We start from the raw sequence: 17,626 nt of genomic DNA, 5'->3' as shown, positions 1-17,626 counted from the left end.
CTCTTCCCCCCCTCAATTGCTCCCCTCCACCAGGTTCCCACCCCACCCTCTGTCCTTTCCCCATCCCCCATTGTCCTCATCCATAAGTGCACAGTTTTTGTTCAGTCTCTTCCCGCACCCCCACTCCCCTTTTCCCCGAGAATCGTCAGTCCACTCCTCTTCCATACCTCTGATTCTATTATATTCACCAGTTAATATTGTTCATCAGATTTTTTTAATTCCTTTGGTTTTTAGATTCACTTGTTGATAGTTATGTATTTGTTGATCATAATTTTTATCTTTATCTTCTTCCTCTTCCTAAATAACCCCCTTCAGCAATTCATATAATTCTGGTTTGGCGGTGATGAACTCTTTTAGCTTTTTTTTATTTGTGAAGCTCTTTATCTGGCCTTCGATTCTGAGTGATAGCTTTGCTCGGTAGAGTATTTTTGGCTGTAGGTTCTTGCTATTCATCACCTTGAGTATTTCTTGCCATTCCCATCTGACCTGCATGGTTTCTGTTGAGAAATCAGCTGACAATCGTATGGGTGCTCCTTTATTGGTCACTACCTGCTTTGCTCTTGCTGCTTTTAATATTCTCTCTTTGTCTTTTGCTCTTGAAATTTTAATTATGATGTGTCTTGGTGTGGTCCTCCTTGGATTCCTTTTGTTTGAGGTTCTGCGGGCTTCCTGGACTTGTAAGTCTATTTCTTTCCCCAGGTGGGGGAAGTTTTCTGTCACTATTTCTTCCAGTATTCTTTCGGTATCTTGCTCTCTCTCTTCTTCTGGAATCCCCATAATTCTGATGTTGGTTCGCTTGAAATTGTCCCAGAGGTTTCTTACAGTATCTTCAACTTTCTGGATTCTCTTATCTTCTTGCTTCTGCAGAGGAGTGTCCTCTGGCTCTTTGTGTTCTAAATCTTTGTCTTGATTCTTGTGATCTTCCAGTCTGTTTTAGGACTTTGTATGATATTTTTTATTTCAGACAATGTTTTCTTCATTTCTAGTTGATCCCTTTTCATATCCTCATAGGTCTCATTTATTTTATTGGCCTTTTTTAGGATATTGTTAAATAACCTTATAACTCTTTTCCTTCATTCCTTCTTTTCTGTCCTTCCTTTTGTCTGCATTTTAGTTGTTTCCCTGATTTGATGGAATAGTTTTGTGTGCTAGGTGTTCTGGTAGAGCCCAGTAGCACAGCCTTCCCAGTTACCTGCGGTGGACAGTCTTGGTGTAGCCCTTTGTGGGCTGTGTGTGCAATCTTGTTGTTAAGCCTTGCTTATTATTGGTATCACTGGGAAGCGTTGATCTCCAAGCCAATTGGTTGTGAGGATCAGCAGTGTCTCAGCTAGGAGGGCTTCTGTACTCTACTTGGATAGGGTGGGGTCTCGGGGTGGCGCAGATAATCTTTGGTTCCCTGTCAGTCTCGCCTTAGAAAAGTCCTGTTCGCTGTGAGTTTTGGAAGATTGGTTGCAGACACACGAACCTCTTTGGTAAAGGCGCAGACAAGCTTTGGATTCCGGCCAGTCCCTCCTTAGAGAAAGCCAGCCTCTGGGAGAGCTTCTGTGCTCAGCCACAGATGGGGCAGAGTCCTGGGTTGGTGCCAACAAACTTTGTTTTCCCTTCGGCTCCTCGCCAAGTCCCACAGTAATGGCCTCTGGCTTCACACACCTCCGAGAGATCTCTGCCCACTACCTGACAGTCTGGCCTCTCCCTGTCTGGGCTGATTCTGTTTTCCTCTCGAACAAGAAAGCCAGCCAAGCATTAGCTGTCCGCCCTCTCCGTGTGCTGGGAGTAAGCCAGCAGCAATCTCGGTCCTGCTCTTCCTCTCCCTGTGCCGGGAGTAAGCCAGCGCCTTTTTGCGCACACAGTTCTCTGTATCTTCACAGTTCCTGAGGTTCAGTGTGCCTTCTCTCTCCTTCCCAGATGGCAGAGCCTCCTCTAAGCTAGCTGTCCGGCGCTTCAGGGCAATGCCTCCCCTGTTTTCCAGTTCTAAATTCAAATTTGTTGTGGTAGGCTGCATTCTGGTGTCTACTCTATTGCCGCCATCTTGGTTTTCTCGAGATACTGATTTTTGATGTTCCACTTATTTATGCATTTATTGGTTGATTTTTTGGTATGTGCTCTGATTGAGAATCAAACCTGCAACCATGATGTATTGGGATCTCTAACCAATTGAGCTCCCCAGGGGAATAAAATCTAGTTTACTGAGACCTAACCGGGAATCGAACCATGATCTCCAGGTTCATAGGTTGACACTCAACCTCTGATCCACTGCAGCTGGGCTAATATTAACTTTTAATTATTTCCCCCTCAAATATCCAGTCAGCTGTCAATTTCTGTAGGTTCTGTATTTACAATTTTACACCTAATTCTTCCTTTCTAATTTCAGTGTCATATTCTCCCATCTTCCTTCTTCCTCCATTTTCCTCTCACTACATAGAGGGCTTAGTCTATTTAAGCTACTAAAATAAAGTACGACAGTCTGAGTGGCATATAAAGAACAGAATTTATTTCTCACAGTTCTGGAGGCTGGGAGTCTAAGCCAGAGTGCAGCATGGTGGAAGCCCTCCTACAGGCTGCAGACTTAGTAACTTGTCAGTGTCCTCAAAGCGGGGATGGGGCAGGTATCTTACTAGGGTCTTTTTTACTATAAGGGCACTAATCCTATTCAGGAGGACTGATCAAAGGCCCACCTCTAAATACTATCACATTAGGAATTAGGATTTCAACATATGAATTTTGTGGGGACACATTCTGACCATAACACTGGATTATTCCAGGATTCTCTGTTACAATTATTGCCAGGTCTATTTCACTCTTGGCATTTATAAATGTCTTCCACAATGTGGATGAAACTAAAGGTCTTGTCTCATTACTGTTATTCTTCTAGTTAAAACTCAGGTACAACCAAGTAAAATACTGTCTCCTCAATATGCATTTTCTCATCTTAATACTTTAGTTCATGTTGTTAGGTCCTGGTAGAAAATGCTTCTCCCTTTAACCCCCTACTCCCGCCCCCAATCTCTGTCACTCAGAAATATTATACATTCTTTTCCTGTTGTTGTTAATCCTCATCTGAGGATATATTTTTCCATTGATTTTTAGAGAGAGTAGAAAGAAGGGAGGGAGGGAAAGAGAGAAAGAGAAACCGATATGAGAGAAATAAAACTGGTTGCCTCCTGCACACCCCCTATTGGGAATTGAGCTGGCAACCTAAGCATATGCCCTGACAGGAATTGAACCAATGACCTCTTGGTTCCTGGGTCAATGCTCACCAGTCTGACAGCACATGAACATTCTTAAGTACTTCAAAGGTTTGTGGAATTTGGGTATCTCCAGGCATTGCTGCACAACTGAAAGATTCCAAAATTTAAGTTCCCAGGCTAGTAAAAGCAAGAAAAGAATTATATCCTTTGCCGCTTAGCCTTTTGATTTTTATAATTTAGCAGCTTGACATAGTGACTCCATTTTATTTCTTCACTCTTTTCCTCAGCCAGAATCTAATTCTTCTGTGCCTGGCTTATTGTAAGTATTTAAAATGTATTAAATGAACGTTATACACTCTATTGGAATATTATGTAAGTAAATGCACATGAAATCAGGTTTAAGAGGAAAAAATTCACAAAACATTGATATTACATCTAAAAAAAAACAAACAAGCAAACCCAAAAACCCACATATGGAATCAGGTTGTTTATAATCAGAAGGGGCCAGAGAAAGTCAACTGCCACATGTGTAGTGCAATTTATTGTTGTTGTTGGTGGTGGGGTGTGTGTGTGTGTGTGTGTGTGTGTGTGTGTGTGTGTGTACTGCAAGTTAAAAGGAGTCCTCGCGCACAGTTTGGGATTCTCACAAGCCTGTGAAATGCGCCCGGAGGTATTATTAAGCTGTTTTATCGGTGAGGAAGCTGACCCTCTGGAGGTCAGAAATGACTAAGGCGGGGCCAGAATTCTAGCCCCGCCTCCCGGAACCGGCTCCTTCCCGGACGCCCCTGGGCCACCCCGGAGGGCGCTGGGGGTCTCTCGGTTTGCTTTCCTTCGCCCCCGTTCCTTCAACGAACCAGACCCAGAGCCGCGGGCGGCCGCGAGGGGCAGGGGCCCGGGAAGGCGCAGGTGCCGGGGGCGGCGTTCCGGAGCCGCGCGGGCGGCCCCGCGGTGCCCGGGTCGCTGAGGTCGGCGGGGCGGCTCCCGCGGGCGGCATGGCTGCGGTGCTGGCCTTCAGGGTGCTGGCCGGCCTGGTGGCCGCGGCGCTGACGGCCGTGCTGCTGGAGTACTACGGCCTGGCCGGCCAGACCTCGCCGCTGCCCCTGGCCCGCGTCCCCGGGAGGCCGCACCCTGCGCCGGGCGCCGAAGCCGGCAATATCTTCTGGGCTCTGCAGGTGACGCTGGGGGAGCCTGGCTAGGGGGGGCGAGGGGAGGCTGGGTGCAGAGCTGGCAGGACTTGGTGAGACGCTGGCATTTTCCGCGGGGGCAGGACCCGTGCCCATCCATTCAGGCCCCAAACTCTTGGGAGGGGCAGAGGATGGGGATGGGGGTCGGTCCTTCCGTGGAGGGGGTGGGTTCTCTGTTGCACTGCATCTTTGCTTTTTGCCTACCCCCATAGAAAGCCGCTGGGTTGCTCTGTACGTGCTGCCCCTTCCTGACTCAGATATCTGTTTAATACCTGCTTTCGGCAGATATCCGACCTTCACCTGAGCAGGTTTTATGACCCAGGCAGAGCTGCAGACTTAGAGAAGTTCTGTTCTGAAACTATTGACATCATTCAACCAGCTCTCGTCCTAGCAACAGGTAGGGAAGGTCGCTGGGCTATCATGTTGTTCTGTGGTGCCGAAGGGAGAATGACAGCCAGGGCTGCAGCTCTTCGCTTTGGGAACATTGGGAACACTCTAGCCCCAGCCGCTGTAGAGGAGATAACATCATAATTTCATCCGCCTATGGGTAACTGAATCAAGATCCAGGATAAAAGATTTGTCATAGCAAGGTTTTGTTAAAGCGGTAGAAGCAGGAATCAGTGTTCTCAATGTCTGCTGTATTTGTACCTGTTTTTTTATGTTGCATTCCTGAATTTGAGAGAAGATTAGGGAAAGCCCTTTAACCCTAACTCAAAAGTTACCTTTAAAACAAAACACACTCTTATTTCCATGTTTTGTTTTGTTTTTTGTTTGTTTTTACAGTTAATCTTATTTTGTCAATTGTTTGAAGCTTAAATTACTCAGGACACTTTTTCTTCAGCCTTTGGTACTCCTGAGACTTGGGTTCCCTAATCTTCAAACTCCTAACCATTTGCTCCCAAACCATGTTGGAGGAGAAGCTAAAGGAGCATCTATCTTGTCTACTAGGGGATTCATCCCACCCACCTTACTGAAACACTGTACTGAAAGAAGGAATAGCAGTCCTCATCTTATGGCAGACTTCTATTTCAAGGGTCTGTCTAGTTTTCTAGAGATTTTTGTATTTCTTTGTCCAATCTACACCTTCCAGATTACCTTTTGCTGTAAAAATAATATTTGGTTAGATTACAGCCATTGCCAAAGACATTAGGCACCTGCCCAGACTGTTGGAATTTTCATTAGAGTCCTGTGCTCTCTCTTTTTTAAAAAGTATGTTTTTATTGATCTTTAGATTGAGAGGAAAGGAGAGGGAAAGATAGAAACATCAAATATCAAACAGCTGCCTCCCATGGGTGATGCAGTCCACAACCCGAGCATGTGCCCTAATTGGGAATTGAACCAACAACCTCTTGGTGCATGTGTCAATCCACTGAAGCCACTCTGGTCAGTCCATGCTCTCTTTAAAGATATTTTTTTCACAACCCGTTTCTAATATAGGAGGTAAATAGACATTTAGGCTAAGCTATAAGAAACAAATGAATGGACTCAAAAGTGCTATGCGTACACATGTTGACTACTTTAAGTATCTGTTCTTCCTTCAGTGTGCATTAAAATAAATTGAATCTTGAACCTCCTCTCAGGTTTATTTTGTATTGCAAATCATTTTTTATGTAAATCTACAGGAGATCTAACAGATGCCAAAACAAAGGACCTAATGGGTTCTATGCAGCAGAAGGTAGAATGGCAGACTTACTACAGTATTCTGAAGAAGACAAGGGTCATGGAAAAAACCAAGTGGCTTGATATCAAAGGAAATCATGGTAAGAGTCAAGACCCATATATAATTAAGGCTATATCTTTATTCCCTCCAGGGGCCTAGATTCTTTACTTAATAAAGGAGTCACATGCTAATTGACTGTACCTTCACGACTCCCACCAGCCAATCAGGAGTGAGTATGCAAATTAACCCAACAAAAATGATGGATTAATTTGCATACATAGGCTCTGAGTGGCCAGGAGTGGGGTGGGACACTTACAACATCACCATGGCAAAAATGCAGGCATTCTGTATTACCCCAGCCACTCTGGAGGGAAGGCGGAAAGGTGGCTTGGGCCAGAGCGAAGGAAGTTTTGGCAGCCAGAGGAAGGAAGGCCCATTCTTGCACGAATCTTCATGCATTAGGCCCCTAGTTTAGATTATAAAATGGGACATTGTAACCTAGGTTTAGAAATACTAAAGGCCATAATTCTGATATACAACTATAATATGTAATTTTAAAACTACAAATGTCACCTGGCCAGTGTGGCTCAGTGGTTGAGTGTCAACCTATGAACCAGGAAGTCATGGTTCTATTCCCCATTGGAGCATTTGCCCACGTTGTGGGCTTGATCCCCAGTGTGGGCATGCAGGTGGCAGCAGATCAGTGATTCTCTCATCGTTAATCTTTCTCTCCCTTCCTCTCTAAAATCAATAAAAATATATTTTAAAAATAAGTAAATACAAAAATATAGATATCAATGTTGGCCTTAGAGGGGAAAGTTGGTATGGTCCTTTCTTTTTTACATGGAAGAAAAGCTTCTAGCAAAACCCATGCAGGTGAATATTTTTAAAAATATGCATTTTGCTAAGTGAAAGAAGCCAAACTTGCCAGTCTATATACTGTATGCTTCCAGTTTTATCACATTCAAGAAAAGGCAAAACTATGGATAGATAACAGATTGCAGTTGCCACGGGTAGGGATGGGGAGAAGGTTGACTAAAAAGAGGCCATCCAGAGAGAATTTTGGAAGGTAGTGGAACTGTTCTTTATGTTGATTGTGCTGGTACATATATTACTGTGCATTTCTCAAAATCTATAGAACTGTGCATCACAAAGAATTACTTTTAATGTGTATAAATTAAATCCCCATCTGCATGAGAGATGGATAATCCCTTTCTGTTTTTTATATTATCATTGTTGTGATAGTAAGGAAATGAACTCTTCTCTACAAGTATCATGATGGTAGTAGATTTGTTTGTTTTATAAAGGTTGACTTTCTTACTGGTTAGTTACTTGTCTGCTTCATTTGATTATTCATTGGTGGTAAGTACCTAATTATATTTTTTTTAAATTCTACCATTTTAAGCAGATAAGTCTATCTGGTGAAATATACAGATGTTGGTTTGATTAAAAGATGCCTTTTTACAAAGCAACTATGAATTATAAATTGAAGATAGGATATCTGGCTTACAACTTTCTCTGCTATATTTATATTTCCCCCTTTCCCTGATTCTAATTAGTGGTACAGGTCAAATTGTTTTGCAATAACTAATAAATATGTGTTTGTGTTTTTTTTTTAAAAGTTTTCCAAGCCACTGTTCTAACTTATTCCAAGTAAGAAATATCAAATAAACTCTTGTGTTTAAATAATTTGCATAGTCCTCAGAGTTCATAATAATCTAACTTAACTTGCATAGGCATAAATGTTTATGGTATGGGCATATACATACATGAGAGCAGAAACTAATCTTTTTTAAGATTTAAGAGGAGAGAAGCTGTATTCAAAATGATCTGTTTTAGAGGCACTTGGTATGTATCCGTATATCAGGCATCAATCCAGTCCTTGCTGGCTTCCAGAATCATATGTTTAAAACAATAGCAATAACCATCCAGTCTTATACTTTCAAAGTGATGTGTATTCTAAAATAGTACATAATTCAAAGTATTTATTATTTTCCAGTATACCTGATGCCTTAAACAAGTTTCCAGATAATCTGAGTTCTATTTTCAAATTTAAAAAATTAACAATCTAATTTATTGGCATTCTACCATTTAAAGTATTATTGAAAGAATTGTAATTTTTCTTTAGTCATTAACACGTTTGCACTTTTTTCTTTTTACTATTTCGACTGATTTTCAGAGAGAGAGGAAGGGGGAAGAGAGAGAGAAAGAGAAACACTGATGTGAGAGTGGAACATTGATTGGCTGCCTCCCACACACTTCCTTCTAGGGATCGTGCCCACAACTCAGGCATGTGCCCTGACTAGGAATTGAACCAGCAACCTTTTGGTGCCTGGGATAATGCCCAACCAACTGTGCCACACTGGCCAGGCTGCATTTTTCTTTTTAAGATGATGTTTGCTCTTTTCTTTTTAATTAGATTCATTCAATGTTCCAAGTCTGGAGAGCGTCGAGAATTATTACAGGTACTGTAATGAACAAAAGACAGACCATCATGTGTTACAAGAAGGGTACAGTCCATGGATGGGTGAAAAAAAATTTTAACTGATAAATTTCTATTTACAGAAACTGGTAATTTAGAAAAGGAGACTTTTATAAAAATGTGTATGACATACAATTTTTTGTTTTTGTTTTAGGACTTTTTCTTTTAATTCTTATTTCACATGCTTTTTCTTGGGTAATGGTACTTGTAATCCACATATTTATTTACTTATTGCCATTGATGCATAGCAGAAGTCATTTAGATCAGAGCTTGCCAACTAGAACTCTATAGGTTTTAGGAATGCTGAGATAGTGATTTTCTCAGCCGCTAGGGTGGCTGAAGTGCCAAGTTGGTCATCTTTGGCTGCTTTGTCCTTTCATTCCAGAATGTCATACAAATATTAAAGTTTTCTTTATGAGCCATGAATATGAAAAAGATTGTGAATGTGGAAGGATCTTGAATTAGAAAACTGATTCTCTGATCTCAATGTGTTAAGATTCTTCTTTTGATTATAATTTCACAGTATTTCTACATTTCAGTCAAGTAGCAAATATTTATCGAGAGCCCATCAATAGTTAGATAATATGAGAGATACAAGAGTAATATTTGTAAGGCCTCTGTATAAATGTTTAAGATTCCAGTAGGTGGCTATAGATCCACCGGTCATGCAGCCACCTAGACAGCTCTTGTATGTAAGTTCACTTATTAAACTGGTCACCTACAAAAAAAGAATTAATATTTAAAAATATAGTCTATACCTTCAAGGAAGTCTGTCTAGCTAAAGGTGATAAAACATTGTTTAGGAAATAACTAGAAAAGAACATGAAGGAATGGCTGATGAAATGCTAGATTATTATACATGTAATCACTCTGAGAAATCAGAAAAGTCGGAGGTCAGCTTGGAGTGGACAAAGAGAAGACTTTATTTTTAATTTAAAAAATTTTAAAATTTGGACTTAATTGGCATATGGTATTGTGTAAGTTTAAGATATATAGCATGTTCATGTTACATTTATATATTGCAATATGATTACCACCATAGCTAATACCTCTGTCTTGTCACATAATTATTTTTTTTTTGTGGTGACAAGAATTAATATCTAGTCTGTTTTCATCTTTGAAGTTATAGTATTGTTGACTACTGTGCATTAGGTCTTCAGAACTTATTTATCTACTAGTTGTAAGTTAAAGACTATAAGAGAAATGAAAATTGTATCCAGCCTTTTTTATTTTTCAATATTTTTTATTGATTTTTTTTTTTTTAGAGAAAGGAGAGTAAAGGGAGCAGGGAGAGAGATAAAAACATTGATGAGAAGGAAGTATTGATCAGCTGCCTCCTGCACACTTCCCACTGAAGATCAAGCCTGCCATCTGGGACTTTTATTACTGCATGTGGACCCTGTGAATGTTATCAGTATGTTTTTAGGAATTGAAAAAGGTTTACTGACCCATACCTAGACTATCAGTTTTCTCCTTGTTTGATGACTTCGTTACTTCGTTTATCTCTAGTTAAGTCTCTGTAGCCTGTTTCAAGAAATAAATACCTTTTGTATCTCACTGCACCAAGAATTCTGCTATGTACTTAGTAGGACTTCACTACAGTTTGAATGATTTGTAAGTACTATTTCACTAGGATCTGACTCATCTCTTTTTATAGTGGACTGCTTAAAATCGCCCCCCTACTTCTCTGCTTTACTGGGCAACGTTGTGTGTTGGTTACTGTCTTTAGAGACAATCGGAGAACAATCTTGAAAATTTCTTTTACACTTTATCCATTGTGGATCTAGTTCAGTGTATTTCTCTAACAGATCAGAGTAGGCAAACCATAGTGTGATATTAGGGCATTTAAATGTATTCAGTTTTTTTTTTTTTTTTTTTATGATTGCACTAAAACGTTTCTGCCTTGTATTTTTCAGGAAATACTCTGCCATACGTACAGATGGCTCTTTCCATTATGTCCACAGAACTCCCTTTGGAAACTATTCTTTCATCTCTTTGGATGCCACTCTAATCCCAGGGCCTAAGAGGCCCTATAATTTCTTTGGAATTTTAAATGAGGTACAGTAAAAATCTCACTTTGTAGCTAACCTATTTTCTTCAGATATATGTGGCTCACTTAAAATTATCCTAGGGAAATAAGTCCTTATCTAAAAATGCTTGAGAAAAAAAGTTTCCTGTGATTACAGGTATAGCCAGAAGAAATTACTGGCTACTTCAACATTATTTTTGCTATACCTATTCTTACCCTAAAATCTGAGAAAGAAGTACCTCACATTTTATATTTATTCAGTAAGCATTTATTAAATATATATACTAAGTGTAAGATGCACTTAGCAAGGTATAGGGCGTACAGCTTTGTATACTTTATGGTATATTCCTAAACCTTGCAGTTGCCATTTTTAACTGAAGGTCAGTCTCCCTCTATCTCTATATCTCTATATCTTTATCTCAGTATATATATATTGAAATGAGTAAGTTTCTTTTAAACAATTTTTTGTAACCTAGGTGTAACCTTTTTGTAAGCTGGATTAAAACTGTCTGGGAAGTCACATCTGAGAGCCTCTCATTATTTCTTTCTTTCTTTTTTTTTTTTTTTAATACATATTTTTTAATTGATTTTTTTACAGAGAGGAATGGAGAGAGATAGAGAGCTAGAAACGTCGATGAGAGAGAAACACTGACCAGCTGCCTCTTGCACATCCCCTACCGGGGATGTGCCCACAACCAACGTACATGCCCCTGACCGGAATCCAACCTGGGACCTTTCAGTCTGCAGACTGACGCTCTACCACTGAGCCAAACCGGTTTCGGCTCATTATTTCTTAGTACAACAAATATCAACTCATTAAATGTTTAGTGAGCACATGCTCATATGCAATATGTATGTGTCCATGTATAAGAATACAAAGGTGATATGGTCAAGTCCCTAGCCTCTTGAGATATTTAATTTAGTAGTGGGGTATAAGATTAGTGTAGAAATAACTCATAAAAGGCTGAATTTGCTAAGTGCTGAGATTCAAAGTGATATGAGGGTATAGAGGCGCTTGAAATCAAGTGAACAGAATATTCTCTGATGCATTGTGTTATATTTGACATTTTATTTAATATAAGTGTATTTTGTTTCCTATCTATGAAATGTCTTTAGACCAAGTTGATTATGTACTCCTCAGAATATTGTTTCTTAAAGGTGTGATTCTATGATCATCTGCATAAAAATCAGCTGGAGTCATAAAATGAAGATTCCCGCGTTTACTTGCAATGTATCAAATTAGAAACACTGAGGGTGGGGCCCAAGAATTTATTGCCAATAGCACTTTACAGATAAATCAATGTATATTTACATATGTACAAGTTATTTTTGAAATCAACTTCTTGAGGGATCATTTACATATAATAAAATTCACTCATTTCAACTGTTTGAAGAGTTTTTAAAATGTGTGTGTGTGTGTGTGTGTGTGTGTGTGTGTGTATATATATATATATATATATATATATATATATATATATATATTGATTTCAGAAAGGGAGAGGGAGAGAGAGAAAAACATCAACGATGAGAGAATCATTGATCAGCTGCCTCCTGCATGCCCTCTTCTGAGGACTGAGCCCAAAAGCTGGGCATCTGTCCTGACTGAGAATTAAACTGTGAGCTTCTAGTTCATAGGTTGACTTTCAATCACTGAGCCACACTGGCCGGATTGTTTGCAGAGGTTATTTTTGTGTGTGTGTGTGTGTTTTTTAATATATATTTTTATTGATTTTTTACAGAGAGGAAGAGAAAGGGATAGAGAGTTAGAAACATTGATGAGAGAGGATCATCAATCAGCTGCCTCTTGCACACTCCCCACTGGGGATGTGCCCGCAACCAAGGTACATGCCCTTGACCGGAATCAAACTGAAGGCCGACGCTCTATCCACTGAGCCAAACCGGTTTCGGCTGCTTGCAGAGTTTTGATAAATGTCTATACTGGTGTGTAACTTTCACCACAACTAAGAACCCCAGAAAGTTCTTTTGTAAAGTCAGTCTCCACCCCAGGGGACAATTGTTTGGGTTTTCTGTCAGCATAGATTACTTCTGTTTGTTCTAGAGTTTTATATAAATGAGATCATACAGAATGTATTCTTGCATTTGGCTTCTTTTGCTCAGTATGTTTCTGAGATTTATTCATATTATTGTGTCTATTAGGTCTTTCTGTTTAAAAAATACATTTTTATAGATTTTTTATTTTATTATATATTTTTTGCTAATCCTCACTTGAGGATATTCTTTCATTGATTCTTAAAGAGAGTGGAAGGGAGGGGGAGAGACAGAGAGAGAAAAACATTGATGTGAGAGAGACACATCAATTGTTTTCCTCCTGCACATATCCCAACTGGGATTGAGCCTGCAACCGAGTTATATGCCCTTGACTAGGGATTGAACCCTGGACCCTTCAGTTCTTGGGCCGATGCTCTATCTACTGAGCAAACTAGGGCTTTTTTGATTGTTTGTGTAACATTAATCGGCTGCCTCCTGCACACTTCATACCAGGGATTGATCCCAAAACCCGGGCAAATGCCCTGACTGGGAATCAAACTATCAACCTCTTGGTGCACTAAAGATGCTCAACAAACAGCCTCGCTGGCCAGGGAGTTCTTTTTATTTTTTTCAATCCTCACCTGATTTTCCATTGATTTCTTAAGGAGAGTAGAAGAAAGAGGGAAAGGCAGAGAGAAACATCAATATGAGAGAAACGGTTGCCTCCTGAACCCCTATCAGAGGCCAGGGCAGGGATAAGCCTGCAACCAAGCTATGTGCCCTTCACTGGAATTGAACCCAGGACCCTTTGGTCCACGGATGGACACTCTATCAACTGAACCAAACTGGCCAGGGCCAGTTCTTTTTTAATTGCCAAGTAGTATTCTGTTGTATAGCTATATGCAATTTGTTGATGATTTTTAATTTTTGGCTACTATGAATAGAACTGGTAGAAACATTCAGGTATAAGGCTTTCTGTGGACATATGTGCATTTTGTTTTAGTATCAGTATCCTCTTTAATAATTGCAATGTGGTATACAGGGCTGAAAAGGTTAGTGTTTCTTTATTTTTATAAAGAAATTTATAAATTTTAAAAATTATGTAAGTAACGATGCTTATTTTTGATCCCTCATCTATTAAATGGGGATAATATCTGCCCTGTTTATATTATATGTGAAAATAGTTGTAAACTTTACAAAGGTCCATACAGGTCATTAATTAGCAGGGTGTCAGCCCGAAACATAATACAATTATTATTTTAATGTTTCAAGGGTGTTTAATCTATTGGCATTAGATTTCAGCCTGAGCCTAGTTAAAAGATTCTTCTATTTTTCTTCTTTTTTAGAAGCAAATGAAGGAGCTTTTATTATTGTCAAAGGAAAGTAATCAGAGCAACCACACTATTTGGTTTGGACACTATACAACATTTACTATTCTTTCTCCATCACCAGGAGTTCGGTCAATAATGAGGTGAGGCAGGCTTCTAAAATTGAAATTAATTGTTTTTAATTATTTTATATTTCTCTACCTATCTTGCTTTTCTGAAGAAATATTTGTATGAGTTTGGCACCACAAGTTATTTTTATTCATTATTCCATTTATTTTTTCATTGGTTAGTTCAGGTATAGCTTATATGTGTGGGCACCTCCATGCACTTGGTGGACTTATGCCTGTTTTGCACACTCGTCACTACGAGGGCTCTTTGGAACTTGAGGTGGCAGACTGGAAGAACAACAGAAGGTAAGGGGTAATTACCCCACAGAATAAAATTTACACATGTTAACACATTATGGACTAGTAGTCTTATTGCTAGCTTTACCCAGTGGCCAGATAAGTTTCTATTGAACTAGTACAAAAAACATTTTACATAAATGCTAAAGGCATGCTTTAAAATTAAATACCCACTGCATTTTGAAGTTATTTATTACATGTTTTTACAAGATAATATATTTTTTAAAGTATGATACTTTGTAAAACACTGTGTAATATGAAGCTAGAATTCTCATGATCCCTCCACAATGTGTTAAGTTTACTAAAGCAATAATAGCTTTCTTATTGCTATCGTGGGTAATCCCAATTAAGGAAAAACTTGTGATATTTCTGTTTTTGAAGTAATTTGTGTACCTGGCAATCTTTGTTGTGCAAAAACTTTTTACAGTAGTTATGTTTGCTATCACTATGTTATATTAGATTTTTTAAGACCCGTCCATTAGGAAATAGTTCTCAAAGTTTAGTATGCATAAGAATTATGGAGGATCTTATTGAAAACTAGAGGTGCATGGGGGTAGGGGGGCTTCCTCAGCCCGGCCTGCACCCTTTCCAATCCAGGATCCCTCGGGGGATGTCCGACTGCCAGTGGGGGATTGGGCCTAAACCGGCAGTCGGACATCCCTCTCACAATTTGGGACCTCTGGCTCTTAACCACTCACCTGCCTGCCTGCCTGATTGTCCCTAACCACTCTGCCTGTTTACCTGATTGCCTCTAACTGCTCTCCCTGCTGGCTTGATCACCCCTAACTGCTCCCTTGCCAGCCTAATTGCCCCTAACCCTCCTCTTCTCAGCCCCTGCCACTGTGGCTTTGTCCAGAAGGACGACTGGAAGATGTCTGGTCAAATCAGTCTAATTAGCATATTACCCTTTTATTAGTATAGATTAGTCAGCTCAGACAGCCATAACAAAATATCATAAATTTGTGTGGCTTAAACAGCAGAATATATTTTTCTCACAGTTCTGGAGGCTGGAATTTGGGGTCAAGGTACCAGTATAGCATCTTCCCATACACCAGAAAGTAATGGATTGATTGCCAGTCACAGCACATGCCCAGGTTGCAGATTGAATACCCAGTCCAGTGAGTGCAGGAAACAATGGAACAATGTTTCTCTCTTCCTCCTCTCTCTGAGATCAATTAAAATGAATAATAAATAATATTCTCTAAGTATGGTTTTAACAGGAAATACATTAGTGATTTATGAAGTGAAAAACTTGTTATAACATATATAGCATGGCCCCATTTAAAAAATATTTATTGATTTTCCCTGATCGCCAGGTCTCCTCCCATCCCTGAGGGCTCCTGGACTGTGAGAGGGAGCAGGCCGGGCTGAAGGACTCCCCCGCCCCCCCTTCAGTGCATGAATTTTCATGCACCAGGACTCTAGTAAATAAATAAAAGCTGTTGTGCAAAAATATGTTACTTAAAAAATATGTAAATACATAAATCCTATGTAATAAAAGGCTAATATGCAAATTGACTGAATGGTGGAATGACTAGTTGCTATGACACACACTGACCACCAGGAAAAGATGCTCCCATAGGGGGAGCACTGCTCAGCCAGAAGCTGAGTTCACAACTGGTGAGCACAGTGGCAGTGGTGGGAGCCTTTCCTGCCTCCACTAAGGATGACCGATTGCCAGCGTAGGCCTGCTTCCCAGACTGTGAGAGGGTGCAGAAGTGGACCAAACTTTGAGAAACACTAGGACCAGCCCTGGTAGGGTAGCTCAATTGGTTAGAGCATCATCTCAATATGCCAAGGTTGTGGATTCGATTTCCAATCAAGGTACATACAAAAAGCAACCAATGTGCGGGCACATCCCCAATAGGGGGTGTACCAGAGGCAGCTGATCGATGATTCTCTCTCATCGATGTTTCTAACTCTCTATCCCTCTCTCTTTCTCTCTGTGAAAAATCAATAAAATATATTTTTTATAAAAAAGCAACCAATGAATACATAAAAGTAATGAAATTTTAAAAGAGAAAGAAAAACACTATGACTAGAAATATGTCATTTTTTTCTTTTGAACTTTAATTTAAATTTTTTTAATATATGTATTTTTTATTGATTTCAGAGTAAAGGAAAGGGAGAGAGAGAAACATCAATGATGAGAAAGAATCATTGATTGGCTACCTTCTGCACGCCACACACTGAGGATGGAGCCGCAACCCAGGCATGTGCCCTGACCGGGAATCGAACTGTGACCTCCTGGTTCATAGACGATACTCAACCCTGAACTATGCCGGCTGGGCTTCAATTTAATTATTAATTTTTATTTATTTATTTATTTTTTATATTTTTATTGATTTTGTACAGAGAGGAAGGGAGAGAGAGAGAGAGAGTTAGAAACATCGATGAGAGAGAGTCATCGATCAGCTGCCTCTTGCACACCCCCCACTGGGGATATGCCCGCAACCAAGGTACATGCCCTTGACCGGAATCGAACTCGGGACCCTTCAGTCCCCAAGCCGACGCTCTATCCACTGAGCCAAACCAGTCTCGGCTTAATTTTTATTTTTAATTGGTTTTTAGAGAGAGAGGAAAGGAGAGAGAGAAACATCTGTGTGAGAGCAAAACAGATTAGCTGCCTCCTGTAAAACCCCTACCTGGGATTAAGCCCGAAATACCGGCTTGTGTTCTGACCAAAAATTGAATGGGCAACCTTTCAGTGCATGGGATAATGCCCAACCAATTGAGCCACACTGGCCAGGGCTCCCCTGAATTTTATATCCACATTTCTAGTTATTGCTACTAGAGTTAGTGATTTAAGTTCTTCAAATAGATGATAATTGGTTTTGTTAAGGTTAATGTCTTCCTAAGAAGAAATATAACTTATCAAAAGCATACAGTATAATTAAACATAGAAAGAGAACTAAGTATATTATAACTTTGATAATAACATTTAAGTGCACTAGTTTAAGTATTGATGATTATCACTTCATTGTTTAACTATTATCAATTGCTGTTTATTAAGACTCAGTGCTCTGCAGATATTAGATACCCAATAAATATTGGCTGAGCTCAATATGTTTTCTTTTCATTTTTTAATATCTCCATTAATTAAAAAGCAGCTTTACATTGTAGACTAGAGGCTCTGTGCACAAAATTTATGCACAGGGGAGGGGGGTGTCCCTTAGCTCAGCCTGTACTCTCTCCAATCTGGGACCCTTCAAGGGATGTCCGACTACCCGTTTAGGCCCGATCCCCTGGGCCTACACGAGCAGTCGGATACCCCTCTCACAATCTAGGACTGCTGGCTCTCAACCACTCACCTGCCTGCCTGCCTGCCTAATTGCCCCTAACTGCCTTCTCTGCCAGCAAGG

At 40.0% G+C, this 17,626-nt stretch overlaps 1 protein-coding gene across 1 annotated transcript in view; it reads left to right on the top strand.

The window, feature by feature from the left end:
* The first annotated feature begins 3,924 nt into the window (after positions 1–3,924).
* Positions 3,925–17,626, top strand: part of TMEM62 (transmembrane protein 62) — a 38,243-nt gene continuing 24,541 nt past the window's right edge. Inside the window, 8 exon segments of the mRNA XM_036444563.2 lie at positions 3,925–4,360; positions 4,585–4,634; positions 4,636–4,769; positions 5,995–6,132; positions 8,452–8,497; positions 10,431–10,572; positions 13,879–14,003; positions 14,151–14,273. Coding sequence (XP_036300456.1) covers positions 4,181–4,360; positions 4,585–4,634; positions 4,636–4,769; positions 5,995–6,132; positions 8,452–8,497; positions 10,431–10,572; positions 13,879–14,003; positions 14,151–14,273 — 938 coding nt within the window. The 5' untranslated portion in view covers positions 3,925–4,180.

Source organism: Pipistrellus kuhlii, unplaced genomic scaffold, assembly GCF_014108245.1.
Source record: "Pipistrellus kuhlii isolate mPipKuh1 unplaced genomic scaffold, mPipKuh1.p scaffold_m20_p_1, whole genome shotgun sequence".
Lineage (NCBI taxonomy): Eukaryota > Metazoa > Chordata > Mammalia > Chiroptera > Vespertilionidae > Pipistrellus > Pipistrellus kuhlii.
This window is presented reverse-complemented; position numbering and strand designations above follow the sequence as displayed.